This window comes from Rhea pennata, chromosome 26 (assembly GCF_028389875.1).
Source record: "Rhea pennata isolate bPtePen1 chromosome 26, bPtePen1.pri, whole genome shotgun sequence".
Taxonomy (NCBI): domain Eukaryota; kingdom Metazoa; phylum Chordata; class Aves; order Rheiformes; family Rheidae; genus Rhea; species Rhea pennata.
Genome location: NC_084688.1, coordinates 5,521,405 through 5,542,019, shown reverse-complemented (window position 1 = coordinate 5,542,019; position 20,615 = coordinate 5,521,405). Strand labels below are relative to the sequence as shown.

At 41.7% G+C, this 20,615-nt stretch overlaps 1 protein-coding gene across 1 annotated transcript in view; it reads left to right on the top strand.

The window, feature by feature from the left end:
- Positions 1-20,615, top strand: part of MYO1D (myosin ID) — a 136,451-nt gene that overhangs the window by 46,631 nt on the left and 69,205 nt on the right. Inside the window, exons 12-16 of the mRNA XM_062595903.1 lie at positions 679-749; positions 2,417-2,491; positions 4,092-4,224; positions 14,902-15,068; positions 19,685-19,892. Coding sequence (XP_062451887.1) covers positions 679-749; positions 2,417-2,491; positions 4,092-4,224; positions 14,902-15,068; positions 19,685-19,892 — 654 coding nt within the window. The remainder of the gene's footprint in view (positions 1-678; positions 750-2,416; positions 2,492-4,091; positions 4,225-14,901; positions 15,069-19,684; positions 19,893-20,615) is intronic.

The following is a 20,615-nucleotide window of genomic DNA, read 5'->3' as shown; positions in this document are numbered from 1 at the left end:
TTTTTTTTTTTTTTTTTTTTTAATTAAGCACAGCGTGATGTGTTTTTTTGGCTTCCGTTATTCATGAAGGGGTGCGGGTATTCTGGCTGCTGGTACTGAACGGCTGCCGTGGGGGCACTTGACGTCTTGGTTGTAGTCAAAGAATGAAACGGGAGCCTGAGCCGAAAATATAGGGATTGCAGCGCTGGCCCCCCTGGATCTGCAGGGTTAGGCGCCGCTGAAGAGGGGTCAGACCTTCCAGAGTGGTTTCGTTATTGGCAGGGGAGAACAAACATTGCTGCTGTAACTGTCTTATTTTGAGTTCTTCATTTCTTTGCTGAGGAGGGATATCACAAATATAAAGGAAGATTTTTAAAAGGGCATTAATTAACTCCTAAGTGCAGACCTCTGTGTATGCACAAATGTTCCTTTTGCTTAATGGCAGTTTTGATTGAGTTGTTTTTTTTTCTTTAAAAACTAAATTTTTGGGCTCTTGCAACTTGCTTTTGTGCAATTTTTTTTTCTAAAGCATCCATGAAAAAATTTATTAAAGCATGTAATAATGGGATTTCACATCTTCACATGCATATATACAGGGGAATAACCATAGTTTTTCCTTCAACTTCCAATGCAAGTTGCTCTTCCATAAAGATTGAAATTTGAAGGGTGACATTTTAATGTATGTGAAATTTATTCTAGCTTTGTGCCACTGACAAAATCCTGGAGTTTGATAGAGACTTTCGAATCAAGCACTACGCTGGAGATGTGATGTGAGTTTTTTTCAGAAATGAAGTTGTACCTTCTATTTTTGTCTTTTAACCAGCTTTGAAGTGGTACAATATTTGGATTTAATGCTGCTTCTGGTATGAGCCAGAAATAGCTGTCATACAGAATTACAGAGTGCAGCAATTGCTTATCAATTAAATCTCGTGCTAGTTTCTTGCCAACCAGAATAGGATTTTGTTCTTGGAACTGAAACAAAAGGAGAATATGCATGAGGGGGAGGGGGAAATGCTTCAGGGGAGGGGGAAAAAAGGGGGAAAAAAGCACTGTTTATTCAAAAAGACTATACTGAGCTAATAAAATCTGTTTTAGACATCTGTTTTGTACCATTATATAACTCTCTAGCTTTAAATTCTCACATCAGTTTCAGCAGACTCAAAATGCAGGGTACTGTTAAACTGAAATAAATGTCAGTACAAGGAGTCTTCCTCATTCAAGTTATAAAGTTTTCCGTACCTGAAGTTTACAGTTGCTGCAGTGTTTCATAGTGATGTGGAGTGGACTAAGTTGAAGTGAAAGATGCTTGTCGGGAATATCACTGACATGATTTAATGGTCACTTTAGGATTTGTGTAACTCCCTGTGCTAGCAAAATCCAAAGGGAGATAACGAGGAAAGAATTTTACACCTTTTACATTAGGATTAGATCTACCTTTAATTTATAAAAGTAACTAGTAACTGAAAGTAACCGGTGCAGCCCATTCAGTGATATCAGATCTTGTTACAGAGTCCTTCATCAATGATTGCTGATGGATATACCCGCTTTTGAAACATTTTGCTAATAAAAATACGTGGTGTCATATTGGCGGATGCAACTTCTGCGCTGCCAGTGGCTGCAAATTTTCTAAACCAAAAGTGAAACATGGAAATATCTGCATATAGTATTTAAGCCTAAGTTATGTTCTGGGGAACGGTGAGATTGAGGCATGCCCTGGATCCAAGGGCTTTTGCAGTTCAGGAGCTGGTGTCCCAGGATGGGGATGGGATCTAAAACTCGAGGGTACAAGGGCAAGCAGCTGAGTTTGGGATTCACCAAACAAGGAGTTTCTGGACTTTGCCATCGTGAACAGACAGCTCCCTGTCTTGGGCCTTGGAGAAGAGATGAATTTCAGTAGTCTTTCAGGTCGGGAAGAATTCCAGATTTGTGTTATTTCCAAGAGTTCCCTAATCACCTGGTTATTGGCTAATCTTGATTTCAGGCACTCCTGCTGGAGAATTTTCTTTGACACCAAGAGAGTGACAGACTAGGCATGTGGAAAAGCAAAACTTGAAATCTAGGATTTAGCAGAAACGCAGGCTTCGAGTTTAAAATCAGAACTTGTGAGCGTAACTCTTGATCCTAACTCTTGAGTTTGGGCAGTCTGCAACTTGTCCAAGTCCTTTTATGGGTCTCAGCCATCATGTGCTTCACCTGCATCGTTCAAATAGTTTTCTAAAACTAGGTTCTTCCCCCATGAGAGGTGGAAAGCTAGGCACAAAGATCCAGGTCCTGCACAGTACTTGTGTGGCAAATTAGTGATAGGTTGGAAAACAGAGCTGCATTTCTGATTAGCATCTGTTTGTAGGAGTGCAGGGATACCAATTCCACAGGCAATAGCAGCAGCTCAGAAAAGGACTCTGCTTCTTTGCAGTTAACTCTTGTTTTCTTTTCCTAGTTACTCCGTCACTGGATTTATTGACAAAAACAAGGACACTTTATTTCAGGACTTCAAGCGCCTCATGTACAACAGGTAGGTATAAAAATCTTTAATGAGCTTCCTTTTAAGTCTTATTTGTTATCCCTTTTTTTATAGAGTGGATCCTAGAATAGCGTAATGTTTTCACTGGTGCTATCTTTACTACATGTGTGACACGTGCATTAGCAGTCGTAGTAAACAGTGCTTTGGGATCTGATGTTTGACTCTCCACCGTGACCTGAAAGCTGACCTGCTACAGTTTTTTCCAAGATAAAATCCATATTCTGTGTATGTTGTTTTCCCTCTGATGTAATCTTTAATTTAAGTAAATCTGAAGTGTTTGTTTGAATCCAGGACATTGTGCAATCAAAATAGTTGTGTAGAGGCTACCTGTACTGCTTGGTTTGTCATTAACCACTTTTTTGACCAGCTGCAGATGTACCAATACTGATCTTTTATTTTATTTTTTAAATCAGTGCTTAAGCTATTGAGTAGCATTTGCTCAAGAGTAAATCTTGTCAAACCCCAACTAAAAGCCATTTTTTGAAAGATTTGGAGTGTGGACAAAAAAGAGCAAACAGAGTATATGAAGAGGATTCAAACCTTTGGCATGACAGATTTAAATCGTATAGTCACTTATCATAAATACTAATTAAGTAACTGATATTTGCCTTTGACAAGCAAATTTGAAATCCTATCAAAACATACATATGTATATATAAGCTCTCCAGAAGACTCTTCCTTGCAGACTGGCATTAAATGCGCTTTAATTCTTTTCTAAATGTTGTCTGTCTCAACCTTTCACAGACTTTGATAAGAGTGGGAGTCAACACAAAATAGCCTAGAAGCTGCTTGGACAGTTCTGTTTACCTTGGTTAAAAGCTAATAAAACTATTATCTTAGTTTACTGTCTTATCATGTATACTCAGTGGACTCCTTTGAACAGTCTTGCTGTTCATATTTTCAAGACTTCCTATTAACCAAAAAACCTGCAAAATATTTGCTGTGTAGAGGTCTTACTAAATGTAGCCTTTGGTTTCAGCTAAGTCTCTGGGAAAGACTATTCGCAAAGACCACTTAGGGCACGTTAATGCATGTGATAGATTGGACATTAGATCCCTTAACTGCTTTGAGCTTTTGTCTGTTCCAGCGCTCTTGCCATCCATCGTGACCATTTTACTTCACCTTCAGCCCTTCAAGAAAACATAGACTGAAACGTAGAAATTATTTTATACATCAAGAATAGTGCAGGAGTATGGCTTGAAATCAAATAGTGAGTTTCAAGGGAGGATGCTGTGGGCTATGATCTTACTCTTTTCTATTTTGATTAAATTCCTCTTTATGCTTGTGTCAGTGAGGCAGACTCGGTTTTTGATAGATCACTTGTGCAGTATTTGTACTATCCCATTAGTGCACCTCTCTATCTGAAGAGGAGAATGCACTTGTCATTCTTCCAGGGCGTTTAGTTGTAAGCTTGGACTATATATTGCTCAAGAGCAAGGAATATTTTGGCCAAGAATGACATACTGGTTTGGCTGATACGTTTCTGAGCTGAAAACACCAGTAGATTTGGACAGAAGCAGGCAGCTTTAAGTTTAGTAGATCATTTATTGCCCTGCTGTTAGACTGTGCAATTAAAGAGATTGTCTTTTAGCTCTAATCCTGTGTTGAAGATGATGTGGCCTGAAGGTAAACTGAGCATCACTGAGGTGACCAAGCGACCTTTGACAGCTGCTACCCTTTTTAAGAACTCCATGATTGCACTAGTGGACAACTTGGCATCCAAGGTAAATACTTCTGTGTCAAAACTGACTCCAACTTCTGGTTGCTTAGGTGTAGCTTCTCTGTCATGTTCCTGTCGTTGTAATCAGTCTGAAATACAAGCTGATCAATGCCAGATTAGCTTTGATTTTACAGTGGGCAAAACAACTTTTTCGAAAATAAAGACAGACCTGTGTGATTTTCTCCATTCCCTTCCTTTGCTGTGCGAGATGGTGTGAAGTGAGACCTTTTTATGTTACTAAATAATATATATATATATATTTTTTTTTGTTTAGCGGAAAGTACTGGTTTGGTGAGCACAGCCTTATGTTAAGGGGGTTATGTGGTGGGGTGAACTCGAAATGAGGCTGTTTAAATGCAGGGCAGCTAAGGAGCCAAAAGAGCAGAGTGATCCCTCATGTGGGCAGAGATCACCAAGAAATGTTTGGATGTTACTGCTACTGGGTGACCTTGCTGGACTCCTGGCATTTTGGTTGTGACATAGAAGGGGGTTGTTGACTACAGAAGAGCAATGACCCCGGAATGAGGGTGTATATTAACAGTCAGAATAATTAAGCAACATCAAACAATGTTCAGACTATCTTCGGGGGAATTGCGGTAGCAAGGGAAGTGTTAATAGTGCAAGGTCTGGAGAGAGGGGGATGGGGCATGAACACAGATGTGGTAAAACCAGGAAAAGCTTTGTAGAAAGATGATCTTTGTTCTAATAAGAGGAGCCTGAGAAGAGTTTAAGCGATAGCGGAATTTTTTGCCTGCAGTGGCAAACGCATGACTAATGAGGGCTTAATAGCTGCTGTGTTGGTCAGAGCATGGTCATGCAGTGCTGACAGAGAACACAGGAAGAGAGAACTATCCACACTGGGAATGTTGCAGGAAATAATATATTGAGCCAGCTTCCAAAATTACATGAAAACACATTTGTTTTATACTTTTGAATTCTAGTCCCGGAATGGGTTGATGATTGGCAGTAAATCCACGGGAGGATGCACAAGCCCGACCAAAATGGACTCGAGGTGCTCGTTGAACTTTCTGATAGAGGAATAAAGCCCGTAGCTCTCCCCAGGAAGTCTATGACTAAAGGCTGTTAAGAGGAGGCCCTAGTTAGCACAAGGCCAGGCCTGGGTTTAAGCAGGCGCTGTTGGTAGAAGCTGAGAGAGGTCCTACACTGCTGCTTGTGCAGCCAGGAGCTTTCCTGGATGGTGAAACCTAAACTGTGGGTGATGGAGAAGGTGACTGTGACTTTGATGGGAGTGAGGAGGAGACAGACTTTATTTTAGTGTGTTTTTCCCAAGGAAACAAGATGTACGTGATCTACCAGTCCCAATAACTTTGTTGGCCACCCCTAACTTAAACTTGATATAGAATGCAGAAAGGTTTTTCTACATGTTGTGAAAATGAGAGGAAAAAGATTGATTTCTGCCACTTATTCTTAATGTGGTTCTCTTCTGTGGTGAGATAGCAGTGATCAGACTGGTCATGTGTTATCTCTTGTCTAGCCAAACAGGTTGGGAACCTGGAGTACCGCAGTGAGGTGGTTCAAGTGATGCAGACAAAAACTGCTGGGGGTATTGCGTGAGCGGGTTGTGATCAAGGGAAAGGTTGCAGGGAGCAGTTAGTGGGAAGATTCAGCAGGTGTTCATGGAATAACTTGATTTGCTTGTTTATTTGAAAGAGATCATTCTAGGTCACTTTGTATTTGGACAAATAAAATAGGCAAAAGAATGCCTTGCATTATAGTGTTCGGAACAATTTCTGCAATCCACAGTGGGAGATGGAGGGTTTATATCACACATTATCCATTTTGAGTCAGTAGGTATCAAAATTCATCGTTGAAGGCTGCCTGGCTTATGTGAAATGAATTGGTTTCAGTCTATTTATCATCAGTATCCCTATCGCAAATGGCAACCTTTTTCAAGAATAGACCATAAACAGAAATTGCTTCCAAATCAAAGTTAAGCTGGTGAGTTCATTGCAACTCTGTGTGTCTGAATGCATTCCTTTAAATAGCAGTGGAGAGAATTGTCTTAGTGTTGTATTTCCCAAAGGTTTAGGGTTCCTGTTAGAGGGAGGGCTCTCCCTAAACTGTGGTATTCGTCAGGACTTAACTCTTGCCATGCAGTAAGAAGCTGAGGAAGGGCTGTAGTGTTTTATGGCCAGCCTTTAGCATAAGGGAAGGCCAGAAGGAAGGGGGAAAAGCTGGGGAGTTCGCACTTGCAAACTTGCTCTTTAGAAGTTTGTATGCCTAATGCTCCTTGCAGAACGATATTTGTAAGTACTTAAGTTTGCAAACTCACTTACGTCGTTGGACTTTAATTATTTTTAGTGGGGAGCCTGGCTTGTGTACATCTCAAACAAACAAAAAAAAAATGATGAGACCCTTCATGAAACCAAGCTTGTGTTACTTGAAAGGATCTGAATTTTGGGGTGTTCTAAAAAGGATGGATTGTTTAAATAAGGCTCCTAAACACAAATGTTGTCTACTTCAAACAGTAAAACCAACTTGAAAGAATTAATGCCGCTGTTTGGGCACTGTTGTCAGGGTAGGCCTTAATGGCCCAGACCAACTTCATGTGGAGCCACCCTGCCCACAGGCCCACTCGGCTCAGGGCTTTCAGTCCCTGCCTGCGCTGCCTCCAAGTTACTTGCCAGTCTCCAGCTTGGTCACAGCCCTGTCCTTGCCTGACTTTGCTCATCCAGCTACCGGCATGTGGCTTGACATCCTGGCCTGATCTTGGACCTGCCTTGTCACCATGGACCTGTCCGCCAATCTCTGGGTCTGATCCTAACTTGCAGATTGACTTTCTGGCTTGCCCTTGGACCTACCTTGTTACCATAGATTTGCCTGGGGATCTCAAACCGTGGTGGAACCTGACCACAGTCTCTGGGTCTGCCCTATGCACCTTGTCTGGGCATGGTGGGACAGGGCACTGCCCAGCAAGGCCCCTGCCCTGCCAGCCCTGATATCCCCATCACATCCCAGCTATCTGTCCCTTGCTGCTCCCTGACAGTTGTGGCCTCAGGGCCTCTCCGAGGTGCCTTTTTGGACAGTTAATAACATGTGCGTATTATTAGCAAGCTGATAACTCTGGGCATTTGAACCATGTTTTGCTAGACACTGGTTATGCACAAATAAATGGGATACTTTGCCTGTGAGTCATTGCCAGTTTGGATACTTGTCTCAGCTCTCCTGCTTGTGCTAGGGGCTGGAGAGAGGGTGAACAGTTGTTACTGGACTGACTAAACCACCGCCTCTTTCGGAGGGATACCACTTATTGCAGTTACTGGTGCTGTGGTTCCTTCCCTTGGGTTGTATTACTCATTTTTCCCGAGCTTAGGCCAGGACCAGCATTGTACTTCTGGGGATCCAAAAATGACAACTTCTGCATGTCTGACTGTGGTTTGGACCCTGCAGGACTTTTCTGGGAAGCCTGTGGCAACAGCTGATGAAAACCAGCCCTGTGAAAACAGTGTTGCACAAGTGGTGGGCTAGTTGCTATTGTCTACAGATGTCAGAGGAATGAGTTTCATAGGGAGAGGTAATATCAGTTGTTTGTGTATTTTCAACTGTTTCTCAAAAACCAAGATGAAGATAGGCTTGGATTTTGTTGCAGTATGACCTGGTGATTTACTAACTTTATCTGAGTGTGCAGATATGTAAGTGCAGTCAGCGCTGCTTTCCTCTTCCTAACCTCAAAATCCACCTCGGCTGTTTGCTCTTGTTTAATTTCTCTCTCTGTAAAATGCTTTAAACTGTGTTTATATGCTCTATTTCTACAGTGCTGGAACAGAATGACAATCTTCATTGATAACTTGCTTGGCCTTCTAGAAAAGCTGCAGTGTTTTTGGCAGAATCAGCAATACCTTTAAGCCTGTCGCCTTGGGAGCACAGTCCCCAAAGATGCTAATTTGGTGAGCAGGAGTAAGTCAGAAAGCAGTTGACTGAGCTGTGACCCACCATGTGACGTGCTGAGAGTTCCTTAATAACAGCGTATTCTCTGCTGGATTGGGGGTTTTGTCTTCAGAAGTGCCCCTATTGATGCGTAGTTCTGGTTGGAGGCTTGATGCTGAGGGCAGGGTGTCCTGCAAGTGGTGCTAGACAAGTCCACTTGAACTAGGTGAGGAGCACAGGACATGCCTGGCATACTTTATCTGTTCCATCCCGGCTAAAAAGGCTGAGGCATGTTCTTCAGTGGTGTTTCTCTAAGAGTTTATATGCCAGCTGAGGTTGGGATCTGCCTTGGAAACGTAAAACATCTATGTGGATCTACCCAGGTATCTTCTTCCTTGAAGACATCTTAGACTTTTTCTAAAGCTATTTGCAGTTCTCTTGGGTCATTTGATTTTCTGTTTCTTGCTCCCTTCTCCATTTCTATGAAAAAAAAAAAGGAACATGGAAACTGTTACACAAAACTCTAATACATCCATACGTATTAGCGTATGTACACTTTTTCAGCTTCCCAAGTTAGTCTCATTTCCTGAACTCCTGAGTTGACAAGGGAACTTGCACTGTTTTTTCCCTTACAAATTGATTCTTGAGCTTTGCTTTGCTGTCTGGAGAAGTTTCTTTGGACGCTATGTTTGTAGAGATCTGCAGGTATTGTTATGTGTTAGAGTGGAACGGGATTATGCTTATGCCTTCAGGACTGAGTGCATGAAGTGCTTTTCTCAAAGTGACAAAATATTAAGTTAGTCTCTCAAATTTTTGTAATTGAAGATGTTAAAGGAAAGGAGAAGAAAGAAAGAATAGAGAACTCCTTAAGAATGCTTTAATTTGTCATGTGGAACTATATTAATATAACAAACCACAGTGGTTAGTGTATTTGTGTGAATGGAAATTAGATGTTGTTGAAAATAAATATTCAAAATATAATTTACTGGCCAGTATGAGTTCAAGTTCATGTTACCTTGAATTTATTTGTAATTGGCAACTCTGGACAACTCTTAATCATATCAGAAACGAAACTAAAATTCAGCAGACAAAGAACCAGCTAATGCTGTAGGTACTACAATTTTTCCAATATTTAGAGTAACCACATTTAAAATTCTCTTTCATTGCTATTCTGGTTTAATCCTAGAGTTTAATGATGAAGCAGAGTTCTGAAGCTCCTGGGATGCAGGGGCAGGTGGTGTGGTTTTTATGTAGAATTTGAAGGTGAGACTTATGAGCTTATGATAGACTGAATTCGGTCTCTGGATTTTGCAAGCTGTGTGAATATAGGTAAGTCATTTCGGTTCTCTATGCCTCAGTTTCAGGTATTCAGTGAAATTCAGAGAAGAAACCACATAATAGTCAAATTTGTTGTAAAACATAGTACACACGTCAAATGCCGCTGTCAGGGTGAGTAACTTAGAAGTGTTGATAACAATGCAAGAGCTGTTCACAACTACAGATTTAACCTTAGCTTGTATCTACACTTACCCTTACAAGTACGTGATCTTGCGAATAATGCTTTTGAAGGATGCTGAGCTGAAGAGGCTCTTATCACTACTGGTATGCTTGGGAAAAAAAAAAAAAAAAAAAAAAAAAGAAACTAATCCTCTAAACGTACACCCTGAATGTTTGGGCAGAAAAGTGTGGTAGATAGAACTAAATGCTTTTGGAAGAAAAGAAAGGAAGAAGGAAGAAGACAGCTTCCGGAGTGGTCATATTGCCATATGACATTTCTCAAGCATGTGGTTTTCTGTCCATGCTTTTCTCTTGAGGATTTGGTCTTTTGGTGATGGATTACTTTGTTTTTTTTCTTGTTCTTCTAAGTGTTCACAATGGAAGTCCTTTGGCTGACACTGTTACAAATGATGAGCTTCTCCAGGAACTCTCTTTAGGCATTCATTTTTTTTCCTCCTCTAACTCCTTTTATCTGATTTCTTTTTTTCTTTTTTTTTCCGTAAATTCTGTACCTCTCCTCTCCTATCCGTGTTGACAGGCTTCACCTCTAGTAAGTTAAAATGTCATCATTGTAACTGATTGGACATATTTGGCCCAGATTTGTTGGTTCTGTGTCCTAACCTTCTTTCGTCCAATCAGCTATAAACTATAGAAAAAAAAATCTTTCAAAGAGGAATTAGTTAGAGTTCAGAGACTTCAAACCATTTTGTTTTCTTTCAACTTTACAAATCAACCTTGATTTAAAAAAAAATAGAAAATAAAAAAATACAGATCGCTATTAGACATCTAAACAGCTTTCAGGACTAGGGTCTTTGTGTCTCTATATTTCAGTTCTTCTGTTTTGTAAAATGCAACTTTGAGTCTTGACAGCCTCAGGGTGTGGTAATGAGAGTGAGATAATTATCCCCCTGAAGAGATGAGGCTGGCAGGATTGTAAGCGTGGAATAATCTACTTTAGAGTTTATCCTAGTAGCTTACATTGCTGAGAGGCTTTAATTGCATAGTAATTGCACTGATAGATGATCTCCTGTCTGCGCAGGAACTTCCTGCTTACGTTTTCCAAAAGGAAAGCAGCATTTCGCCTTCTACCTTCTACATTAAATGCAGATACTGTCACTCACTCCTTTGTGTTGGGCTTGAAGTCAGGAAGCACAGATTTCTGCATTGAGAGATGTTGCATATTTGATTGGCAAAGACGTGAGTGACAGCCCAAGCAGACTTATCTGCATGTGATAAAGGGAATTTATGTATTTGCAAAAATACCTAGCTGTGAACTGGGACACTGTAATGTCACTAATGAACAAGTGAGGCCCTTTTCCTTGAAGTGCAGTGATGGGATGCACTTTTGACTTCATGCTCCTGATAAGTTCTTTAACTTGCTTGCTGCTGTTCAGTATGCTTTCAAGATATTGCAGTTCTGTGGATTGTATGTATATTAATCTGATCAGAAGACCTATATTCATCTTAATACCATTTTGTTGCATCTGATGTTGAGAGCAGATTTGGCATGTTCTGGCTTCTTTCTGGTGTTAGTGACCCTAGCAATAGGGTCAACTAGGACAGCTCTGTGGCTAAAGGTGACTAATGTGTGGATGAAGAAGTGATCTGAGCTGAATATTAGCAAAAGGAGATGGGGAGAATTACAGACCGTTCACCTCCGCGGTTGCAGATTGATTTATAGCTTCTAAGTTCAGCTGTAATTTCAGGAGTTCTCCGTACATCTTGCTGTTACCAGAAATAGCTTATTTCCAGTTTGTTAGAAGACTTGTTATGGCCGATAAATGACCTGGCTTTTGTTTCTTGCCAGACAGTTTAGAGATTATGGTACAGAGGTTACCAGCTGCAGGCATCAGGTCCGGCAAACTCCTCCTCCTCATTAGTAGTAGCTGCTATGAGCATATCAAGCTGATCTTCTGCTTTGGTTCCCTACACAAAAGAAGAATGAGTATTAAGTTCAAACAGGCTGCTCTGACCTTCAGAGCTCCACAGGTGATGTCCGAGAGAGGGTTTAAAGAGCTCGGGTGACCGCTGCGTTCCTGTGTCGCGATGGCATTCTCCAACTTAAGCAAAAATTGTCACCCATGCAGGTTGCCTGTAGGACGAGTGAGCTGAGTGAACAAAGACCCGGGAGAAAGCCAAAGAAATTAATGCATAAATCTCTCTTAAACTCCTGGAGCTGCCTTTCCAGAGAGCTCAGCCAGTTACTTGGAAGCGGGGCCGTTTTCTCCGCTCTGTGCCAAGTTTGCCGTAGCCTCCCCGGGAAGGAAAGGAGCCAAGCAAGAGCTGTCCCTGAAGCGCTTCGTGCTTCCTCTGTCAGAACGAGATGAAGTCGCTGCGTGAGAAGGAAAATAGTGCTTGAATTTATATTGCCCGCGGCAATAGCTTTGCATCTTTGTTGGCCCACGTGCTCCTCTCGGCTTCCTCCTGGGTTGCTGCATGAAGGGCCAGACAGAATGTGGATGCTGCCAACTCATGTATGGTTGATTGGTTTCGATTTTGCTCGCTCTCCTCAGTGCTGTTTTCCACCAGTACGTTCCTGTCCCAAGGAAAACCACCCAGGAAAAAAGCACAGCTTGATGCTGTGGGTCACATCCCTGAGAAAGCAGGGAAATGTTGCAGTCCAGCGTCTTCCTCCAGAAGTCCAGTCTCTTGCATCAGCTTCCAGGATACGCAGCTCTACTTTTCCATGCCCCTCTGTATTTTGGCTTATTCATATTCGGTAGCGTGTGTGGAAGCTCCGTTTGCCTGTCAGTAATGCTGCATACCTTCAGGTCATGTCAGGACTATCCAGGATATTCAAGGATGATCTCATTTCCTCAGTATTACTGAAGGGAAAAATAGCAATTTGAGGCCTCGCGTTATCCTAAGTTTAGGACAGCGACCTACAAATCATAGAAAAGAGGGCTAAAGGGGACCTTGGGAGTGCATCTAGTTCATCCCCCTGTTTGAGGGCACCGCTGCCTACATCTTTTCAATACAGATGTTCGTCCAGTCTGTTCTCTCCTGGGATGGAGATTCCCCTCCTTTCCATAGGCATCGTGTTCCCATTCCTTATTCTCCTGGTGCCTTATCTGAATTTCTGTGCTGCGGTTGAAGCCAGGGGGTCTTTACTGTCAGACAGAATATTTATTTCTCTTCATATTTGCTGTTTACGTATGTTAAGCATAACATTAGGATGATGATGTGTTTCAGTCCTTATAGACTAAAACCCGCTTACCCTCTGCGTCATGTTTGCGAGATCTTTTGATCATTCTTGTTCTCTGGACTGACTCACCTCTGTTTGCAGCCCACTTGAACTGCGGTGCCCAAACTGATTGCAATGTTCAGACAAGTAGAAATCTAAATATTCTTTTCTTTCTTACAAGTGGTTTTCCTGTTCATATGCCTCTCTGTTAGAAAAGCATGAACTTGACTCATGTTCAGCTAGGACTCACAGATCTTTTTTTTAGCTCTAGTGTCTAATCAGTAGTGTTTGGGGTTTTTTTGTACAATTATTTCGCTCTAAATGTAGAACTTTGCATTTGTCCTTGTTAAATTCATGCCATTTTTTTTCCAGACGACTTCTCCCATTTATCAAAGTTGTTATGAGTTTTGACCTAGCACTCTGAAAGTATGTTGCCTGCAGATCTAGTAAACACACTCTATTCCTGCATTCAAATCACTAATGAAACTGTCAGGTAGTACAGGACACGGACCAGGCTCTTGTGGAGCGCCCTTGGTGTAGCCCTGCGTTTTGAGAGTGAGTCTCTGCTTACTCTGAGAACAGTTTCGCACGTGTTTCTGCAGCCGCCTGACAGTTTCTTCTAGCCCAGGAGAGAATTGTTGAAATTTCATTTCTGATTATCAGATGTGATTATGAAATTTTAAACCTGTTAGTATTAAGATTTCAAACAGACAACTGATCTTTGCCTTCAACTGGTTTTTGAAACACTCAAGCGTAGGGGCATCTTTAACATGTCCTCAGAAGCCATCTCCAGATATGTCGTGGCCTTCTGACCTGAACGAGTTGGTGGGATCCTCATTTGAGTTCTCTCCTTGTCACTGGCCCCTGCCAGCCTGCAGAATATGCCACTCCTTTTGCAAGGGCTTTTTTTTTTTTAATAATATATGTTAATATTATGAGAACAAAATTGTACCTTGAAAAACTGAGGTGGGCCTTTTGACCTTTTATGAAGCTTAGTCATTGCTTTTCCCTCCAGTGAAGCCAGACATGGGATAACAAGAGCTAACAAAGAAAAGAAAGAAATGAATGAACTTCAAAACCCAGCGTGATGGAAGTACTTTAGTTGAAAATAATGATAGCCTTCCTCTGCAAGTATTGGTGCTAGTTATATATAACATACATACATATACTCCTACCCACACACATATACGTATACCTATATATGTATATGTATTTCTGTATGTGTGTGTGTGTATTTGCAAATATATACATAAAGTTGCCTTAAATCTCAAAAATTAAAATAACATCAACCCCCCCCCACCCCAAATCCTCTAGCAGGGCCGTGTATGGGACTGACTTCTCCTGACCGCAGCCTGATTAAGGTGCAACCTTGTGGGGCTCCGACCTTAACTCTCTTATGTCAGCTCAGTTGATGCAGAGCAGGACCGTGCAGGCAGCGTTGAAGAAAAGCTCCCAGAGCCAGTGTAATGTTCTTTGTCATGAGCAGCTCTGAAGTGGTGCAGAAAGGAGAGCTCACGTCCTGGGGCTTGCGTTTGTCCTGTAGCAGGTCTCACAGGAGGTGTGTTGCTTGTGATGGTGAACCGAGCTGAAAGGTACTTGTTTTTTTGCCCTGCACGGAGTAGTGTTTAGGGATATTCATCATTCAAGTACATTGCTACAGCTGTTAGAGGAGATGCATTCAGCGTATTTTAAAGATAATAGAGCAATCCAGACTTTAGATGTCGATATTTGAAAAGCCTCATCTTATAATCAGGCTAATGCATTTATATTGTTTGCTGGGTCTTCTATGAAAACTGTCTTCATTATCTTCAAAGGCTGTGGCGAAGAGGGATGTGAAACCGATTTTGATGTATAGCAGAAAAAAGGGCAGTTTAACTTGAATGAGCAGCATTGATTCTACAGTAGATCTTGTTGCAGACTGCTAAGGGGAGGAACGTGTTATGCACCAATCTTCAATCTTTTCTGTTCTAACTTTGTAATTCCTGTTAAGAAATCGAACCTTATTCAAATGACTAAGGTAGACGGACATTTTAATTTTTTCAATTGGAAACGATAGCACCTGCACAGACTTTTTCTTTCTGAGTGAAACCCGGTTTGATTTGTCCCCCTTAGGAACCATATTATGTCCGTTGCATTAAGCCCAACGATAAGAAGTCACCACAGCTCTTCGACGAGGAACGGTGCAGGCATCAGGTTGAATACCTTGGCCTTTTGGAGAACGTGAGAGTCCGTCGAGCAGGATTTGCCTACCGCCAAACATATGAGAAGTTTCTTCACAGGTAAGAAGGACACTGGCAAATGACCTTAGCAAGCCAACTAGGGCATTTGAAGGAGATGTGCTCTTTGGAGTAAAGAGCAAGTCCTGAATCCTCTGGGCTTGTGATACTTTGCTTTTGATCATAGGGCGTGTGGTTTTTTTTTTTGTTTTGATTTTTAATATCTACTATTGGGTACAATAAAACACAAGTCTATCAAGGGCTCTGCTTGCCTTCTCATCTTGGGGCAGCAGATGTGTTTACGGGTGCTTTCTTGGCCCTCCAGCAGGTGGGACCTCTTCATGCTACAATTCTACAGCTGTCTTAGTCTCTTCAGAATGAGCTTGCGAGGAAGATCATCTCCAGAGCATAATCCTAAAACCAGAACTAATTAGCTTCTCTTTTCTCTCTGAATATTGTCTAATTGTTGCAGGGAGAGAGACGGACAGATCTGGTGTGTCTTGGGAAGCACATGCTGGTGCATAGTGACGTTACGTGTGTGCAGGAAGGAACCTCTGACTTTAAAAACTGAAAGACTGACGAAGGGATAATAACTTGACCCCGTTAAAACATGTTTTTGGTACTTCTTGCCCTCTTCATTCCTATGAGACTTGTGTCAAATGAAATGTTTTAGATAGAAATTTGTCTTAGAGCCTCAGTCAATTAGTATAGGTGCTAAGAATTTATCCTCTTGCTGGTGAAGTATTGAATTGATTTTGACTTCTCTTATTGAGTCAGGGGAGAAATGGGCCCTGAAGGTAGGAAAAAAAAAATCAAACTATTTAAGCAGGTGGGATGTCACGTGTTAGAAACAAAGCGCTGTTGAAAGATACCTTGCTGTTCACAGTGAAGGTTTGCCTGGATATTTCATGATACCTGAAGTAGAACTAAAGGCTATGGCTTAACAAATACAGCTTACACGAATGGTAAATTGTGTATCAATTTTCTTAAACGTTACACAGCGATTAGGGCTTGCTTCTGCCCTCACTTGTGGGATTCGTTACAACTCACTCGTAACATTTGTATAATTGCTATTAATATAAACAGCTGCTTTGTTTTTAATGAATGTTTGATGAGATCCTGTAAGCTCAAGACCAGAAGAGGTGTTAGCAGGCAGTAAACCAAATTAGCTCATGGCAACTGGTACAGCTTTTATAGCCTATTGTAACATTTGTGCGGCAGAACCCTGCGGTAGGATTAAACATCTAAAGTGCAAGATATCAAATGCTGTATTTGCATGCCACAGTATTGCTCTCAGTTGAGTTTCCTTTACATTAACTTTTTGAAATCTAAAACCAAAATCTTCTGGCATGTCCCTTGGCATTGTTTTTATTTGATTTTATTTTTCCTTTTACCGAGGCAGAATTCTTTGTTCCTCACCTTTGGGTGAGACTTACCTCTCAAAAGGGGCTGGGCGAATATGGCTTGTGGTACGAGCTACATATTTTTGGGATGGCTTCTGGATACGGATCATAAGGGGTTTCTCTTCCTTTCCTCACAGCGCCATTTTGGTGGCAGGCAGGGGCATCCAGGCCCTTCAGCTCTGGACTCAGCAAGAGGTGATCTTAGGACATAACCCAATGCCATCTGTTTGCTTACATTTAGGAAAGTTCTCATAAAAGCTCAGTCCCACAAACACTTGTCAAACTCCTTTACAGGCCCCCGAAGCTTTCAGATTTGCTGAGCTCTGGTCAACAGGGAGAAGTCTTGCCCAAGCCTTCGACAGGCTGGGTTTCGCGGGAGATGTTCTGAACTTGCTTTCTGCCCAGGCCGACCTTCTCTTGGCTTGTCTTCCAAGGAGCTCCCAGGAGATCTGGACATCTGCCCAGTTGGATTTTATTGCCCTGTGTTTCGCTGATCCCTCTTTTGGCAGTGGGGGGAGATAGATGTGCATGCATACTTACATACACGCACGTATATATGTATATGTGTGCATGTACATGTATTGGCATGTGTACGCAAGTAACTTTTTCTCTTCCATAGGAAAAGAAAGAGTTTGGTGCTCTTTAGCTCTAAAACACTGTGGCGTAGTCTATCTCATATTGAGCGGAAGAAAATAGCATGAAGCTCAATTAAGGCTACTAATGTCCTTTTCAGCATTTCCATATACTTGAGAAGATTCATATTTGAGCCCTGTATAAGAACGGGTTAAATAAAACCAGTCTGCCCTTACCAATTGGTGGAAGATAAGATCTAAATATTTGTTGTTGTTGTTGAACCTAGAGATGCTTTGCTTTCGCTTGGTAAACTGCATCTTCGAGTGGGGCAAAATGCACATCGAGACCACGTGCCTTAACAGGCTAGACTGCAAAGCCTTAACACAAAAAAAGTGTCATGTGTTTTGGGCTTAGCATAAAATTTACCACCCAAAAAAAAAAAAATGTCGAGTGGATTTCAGAAAGGGGTGCGGGCGAGGGAAGGGGGCAGAACGGCGCCTGTGAGGCCCCCGCGGGCATGTGCGGATGGGAATCGTGTAACCCAACCCTCTCTCTGTTAAGGCAGCCACATGCCTATTTTAAGGCAACGTTAAACATAGCATGAAAACGACACTGCGATGTCCGTGAACTGAACGGCGGTGGAGGGAAGATACGGCCCTGCTTCACGGGCAGACCCCGTGTTTTGCAGTAGAGGCTCGCTCTCAGTTTTAGGAGAGTGGCGCTGGGAATCATGAGCTGTAGGAGCAACCTTGTGCACGTCCAGTGTTTCTAGAGCTAAATAGAAGGAGAAACAAAGGCAGCTTGGAAAAGGATGTTTAATATATGAGTGACCTTGAAAGCTGTCGAGATCTTTAGGCAAAAGGGAAGGGGAAGGGTTGTGCTGTCTGAAAGCAGATTTATTTTGGCTTCTGCCTCGCTATAATTAGCAACGAGGTTGGGATTTAGACTCGTTGTGGCATCCAGGTCACGCTCCTTGCTGTAGGGAAGGAGTTAGCGGCATTGCCCTGCACGTGCCGTTGGAAGAACGAAAAGACCTGCCACGATATTGCACCACGAGTCCCACCACGTATGGTCCAGGAGGGAGACGGTCAGATTGGCCTGGGGTCTCTTTGAATAACATAGCCTCGTTTTTTTGTTGTAAAGGAGGAGGAGAATTTGAAATTACTGCTTTTGCTGGCAGCTTTTCAGTTCTCTGAAATGTTATCCTGTTTGCAGTAGCCCCTCAGCTGAGCAGGTCTGTTCAAGAAAAGGTGGGTTTTCATTGCCACCCCGATTGCTTTTTTTTTTTCTTCTTTTTTTCCCCTCCCCCAGGCGTAAATGACTTGCAGAGCAAGATTTTCCTACTCAAATCCCACTAAATTAATTACTAGGGGAACATTTTCCTGCTAAGAATAGGAAAGAAATCAGTGAAAGTGTTTTGATATCTGTGTAAAATATTTATGTCCCATGTGTATTCGGGAGAGGGAGTGCTTCTGCCAACCAAGAATAAATGCAAAGTCTTCTGTTATGAGTCTGAGACTTTTTTTTTCATATGCCTGTTTTATTTATCAGGAAGATCTCTAGTCTGTCTACTGTAACCCTCGAGCTGATAGTGTGCCCTGTTTAGACACCACATGTGTGTCTCCTTTTTTTTCTCTCTCTCTCTTCAAAGACTAATTTGGAAAGGTTAATTTGATGAATTAAAGTGACAGCGTGGTATATTTCTGTTCAGCTTTATTTTAGTGTGTTGAGCAGTTCCTATTTTTGGTGTACTGAGTCCCTCCTATAAAAGTTTATTGTTTTGTCCATATATAACTAGCTGAAAATTTTGAAAAATCTGAATGTTTAAGACATTGAGATTGATGCTTGACTTGGATCATAGGCTTTTAAATAGAGAAGTGGGTAAGACTGCTGCATGCATGTTTTATTTAGAACGTGAATATGGATAATATTCAAGTGAAAATGTCTATTACATTTTTGATTATGTCTGTAAATCACATGTAGAAAATTCATTGTTGCTTTTTGCAAGCACCTATTCATCCATTCAGCACTTCTTAAAGGTGGTAAATCTTACTGAGAGCAGAGTCCAGATATTGTTATTTTGATGTTTGGTTCATAGTTTTGTTAGTTTCAAACTGCAACTTCTTTTTTCCTGTGAAAAGTAGTTTGGAGAGTCCAGACTAGAGAGAACGATTGAACAGCCATTACAGGCACTGGTGTTTGTACTACCTGGCAGTCTGCTATCTGCTACTTTGGTAAATAATGAAGTTCACTCAAAATGGTACAAAACGATGATAAAAACATTATTTGCAGGATTTTTAAGTCTAGGTTTTCTGACTAAATGGTTGATTGCAGCTGACTTCTGACACAGAGTGCGAGCAAACCAAAGCCTTCCGTCCTTGCAAAGTATTTCAAAATTGAACGCAGAGAGTGAGTAATAGAGCTGCCAAATCTGCAGGAAAATATTGGTGAGACTGACCGTGTTGCATCGTTTGTGCACTAATGAAGTGAGCTCCTCACAGCATCTGGTTTTGGTGGCTCACAAAATCGCACCTCTTACGTTCTCTTCCCTTGGCTTTTGGATTTTTCCATGCAGAATGTCCGAATTCTTCCACCTGTGGTCGGTTTTATGAGAAATTATATCACGGTGATTTCTAAAATACATTGAAGGGTTGACCCTCTTAAGAACACAGATGACAAATTTGCATTTCTTTGTAATTCCAGGTACAAGATGATCTCGGAATTCACTTGGCCAAACCACGACCTCCCATCAGACAAAGAAGCTGTGAAGAAGCTCATAGAGTGCTGTGGATTTCAGCATGACATTGCTTATGGAAAGACCAAGATTTTCATCCGCACGCCCCGGACACTATTCACCCTGGAGGATCTGCATGCCAAGATGCTTGTGAGGATCGTCCTCTTCCTACAGAAGGTAAAACTCCGTCTGAGTTCTATGAAATATCTTTGTTCCCTTTCCAGACTCGCTTGCAAAAGTGGCAGTTTTGCACAAATTGAAATGCAGTTTGATTACTGCTTGATCTTTTTGTTTGTTTGTATTTGTATGGGTTTTTTGTTTGTTTTAAAGCTCTTTCAGTAGTGATCTGTGGCTGCACAGAAGTCTTGATGTTGTGTGATATATTATGATCTGTAGAACCTGCAAGGCTTTTGGATGTTCTTAAAAAACTTGCTCTTTAGTCAGTAAGAATAGGTCTCATAGAAACTTAAAGGAACCTTTTTGGATAAACATAGAGGGCTGTTGCATAATGGGTGTTGAGACAAGCTTGCATGCATAAAAATTTATCAGTGGGTCCATCACTGATGGCTTACATTGACTAATGTTAGAACTTATGGAGGGGAAGAGGAGAAAGGAGAGAGAGAGAAGGAGTGAGAAAAGGAAAAGAGGAGACTCTCCCCAGAAGCCAACCAGGAAGAGAAGCGACAGGATCTGTTGATGAACTGTTGATGAACATCCTCCCTGGGTGTCCTCTGTGGTGCTGCATGTGGTCTCCCTCATCATCCTTGTCCCACAATAATTATATAAACATCACCAGGACCTGCTCAGACTGGCTGTTGGGTGCTCTTTTGGTACTGTTAGTGCTGTTTGGTGGATGTGTTGTCTGGGACCAGGGGCTACATCTTGTGTGTTACTGAGCTT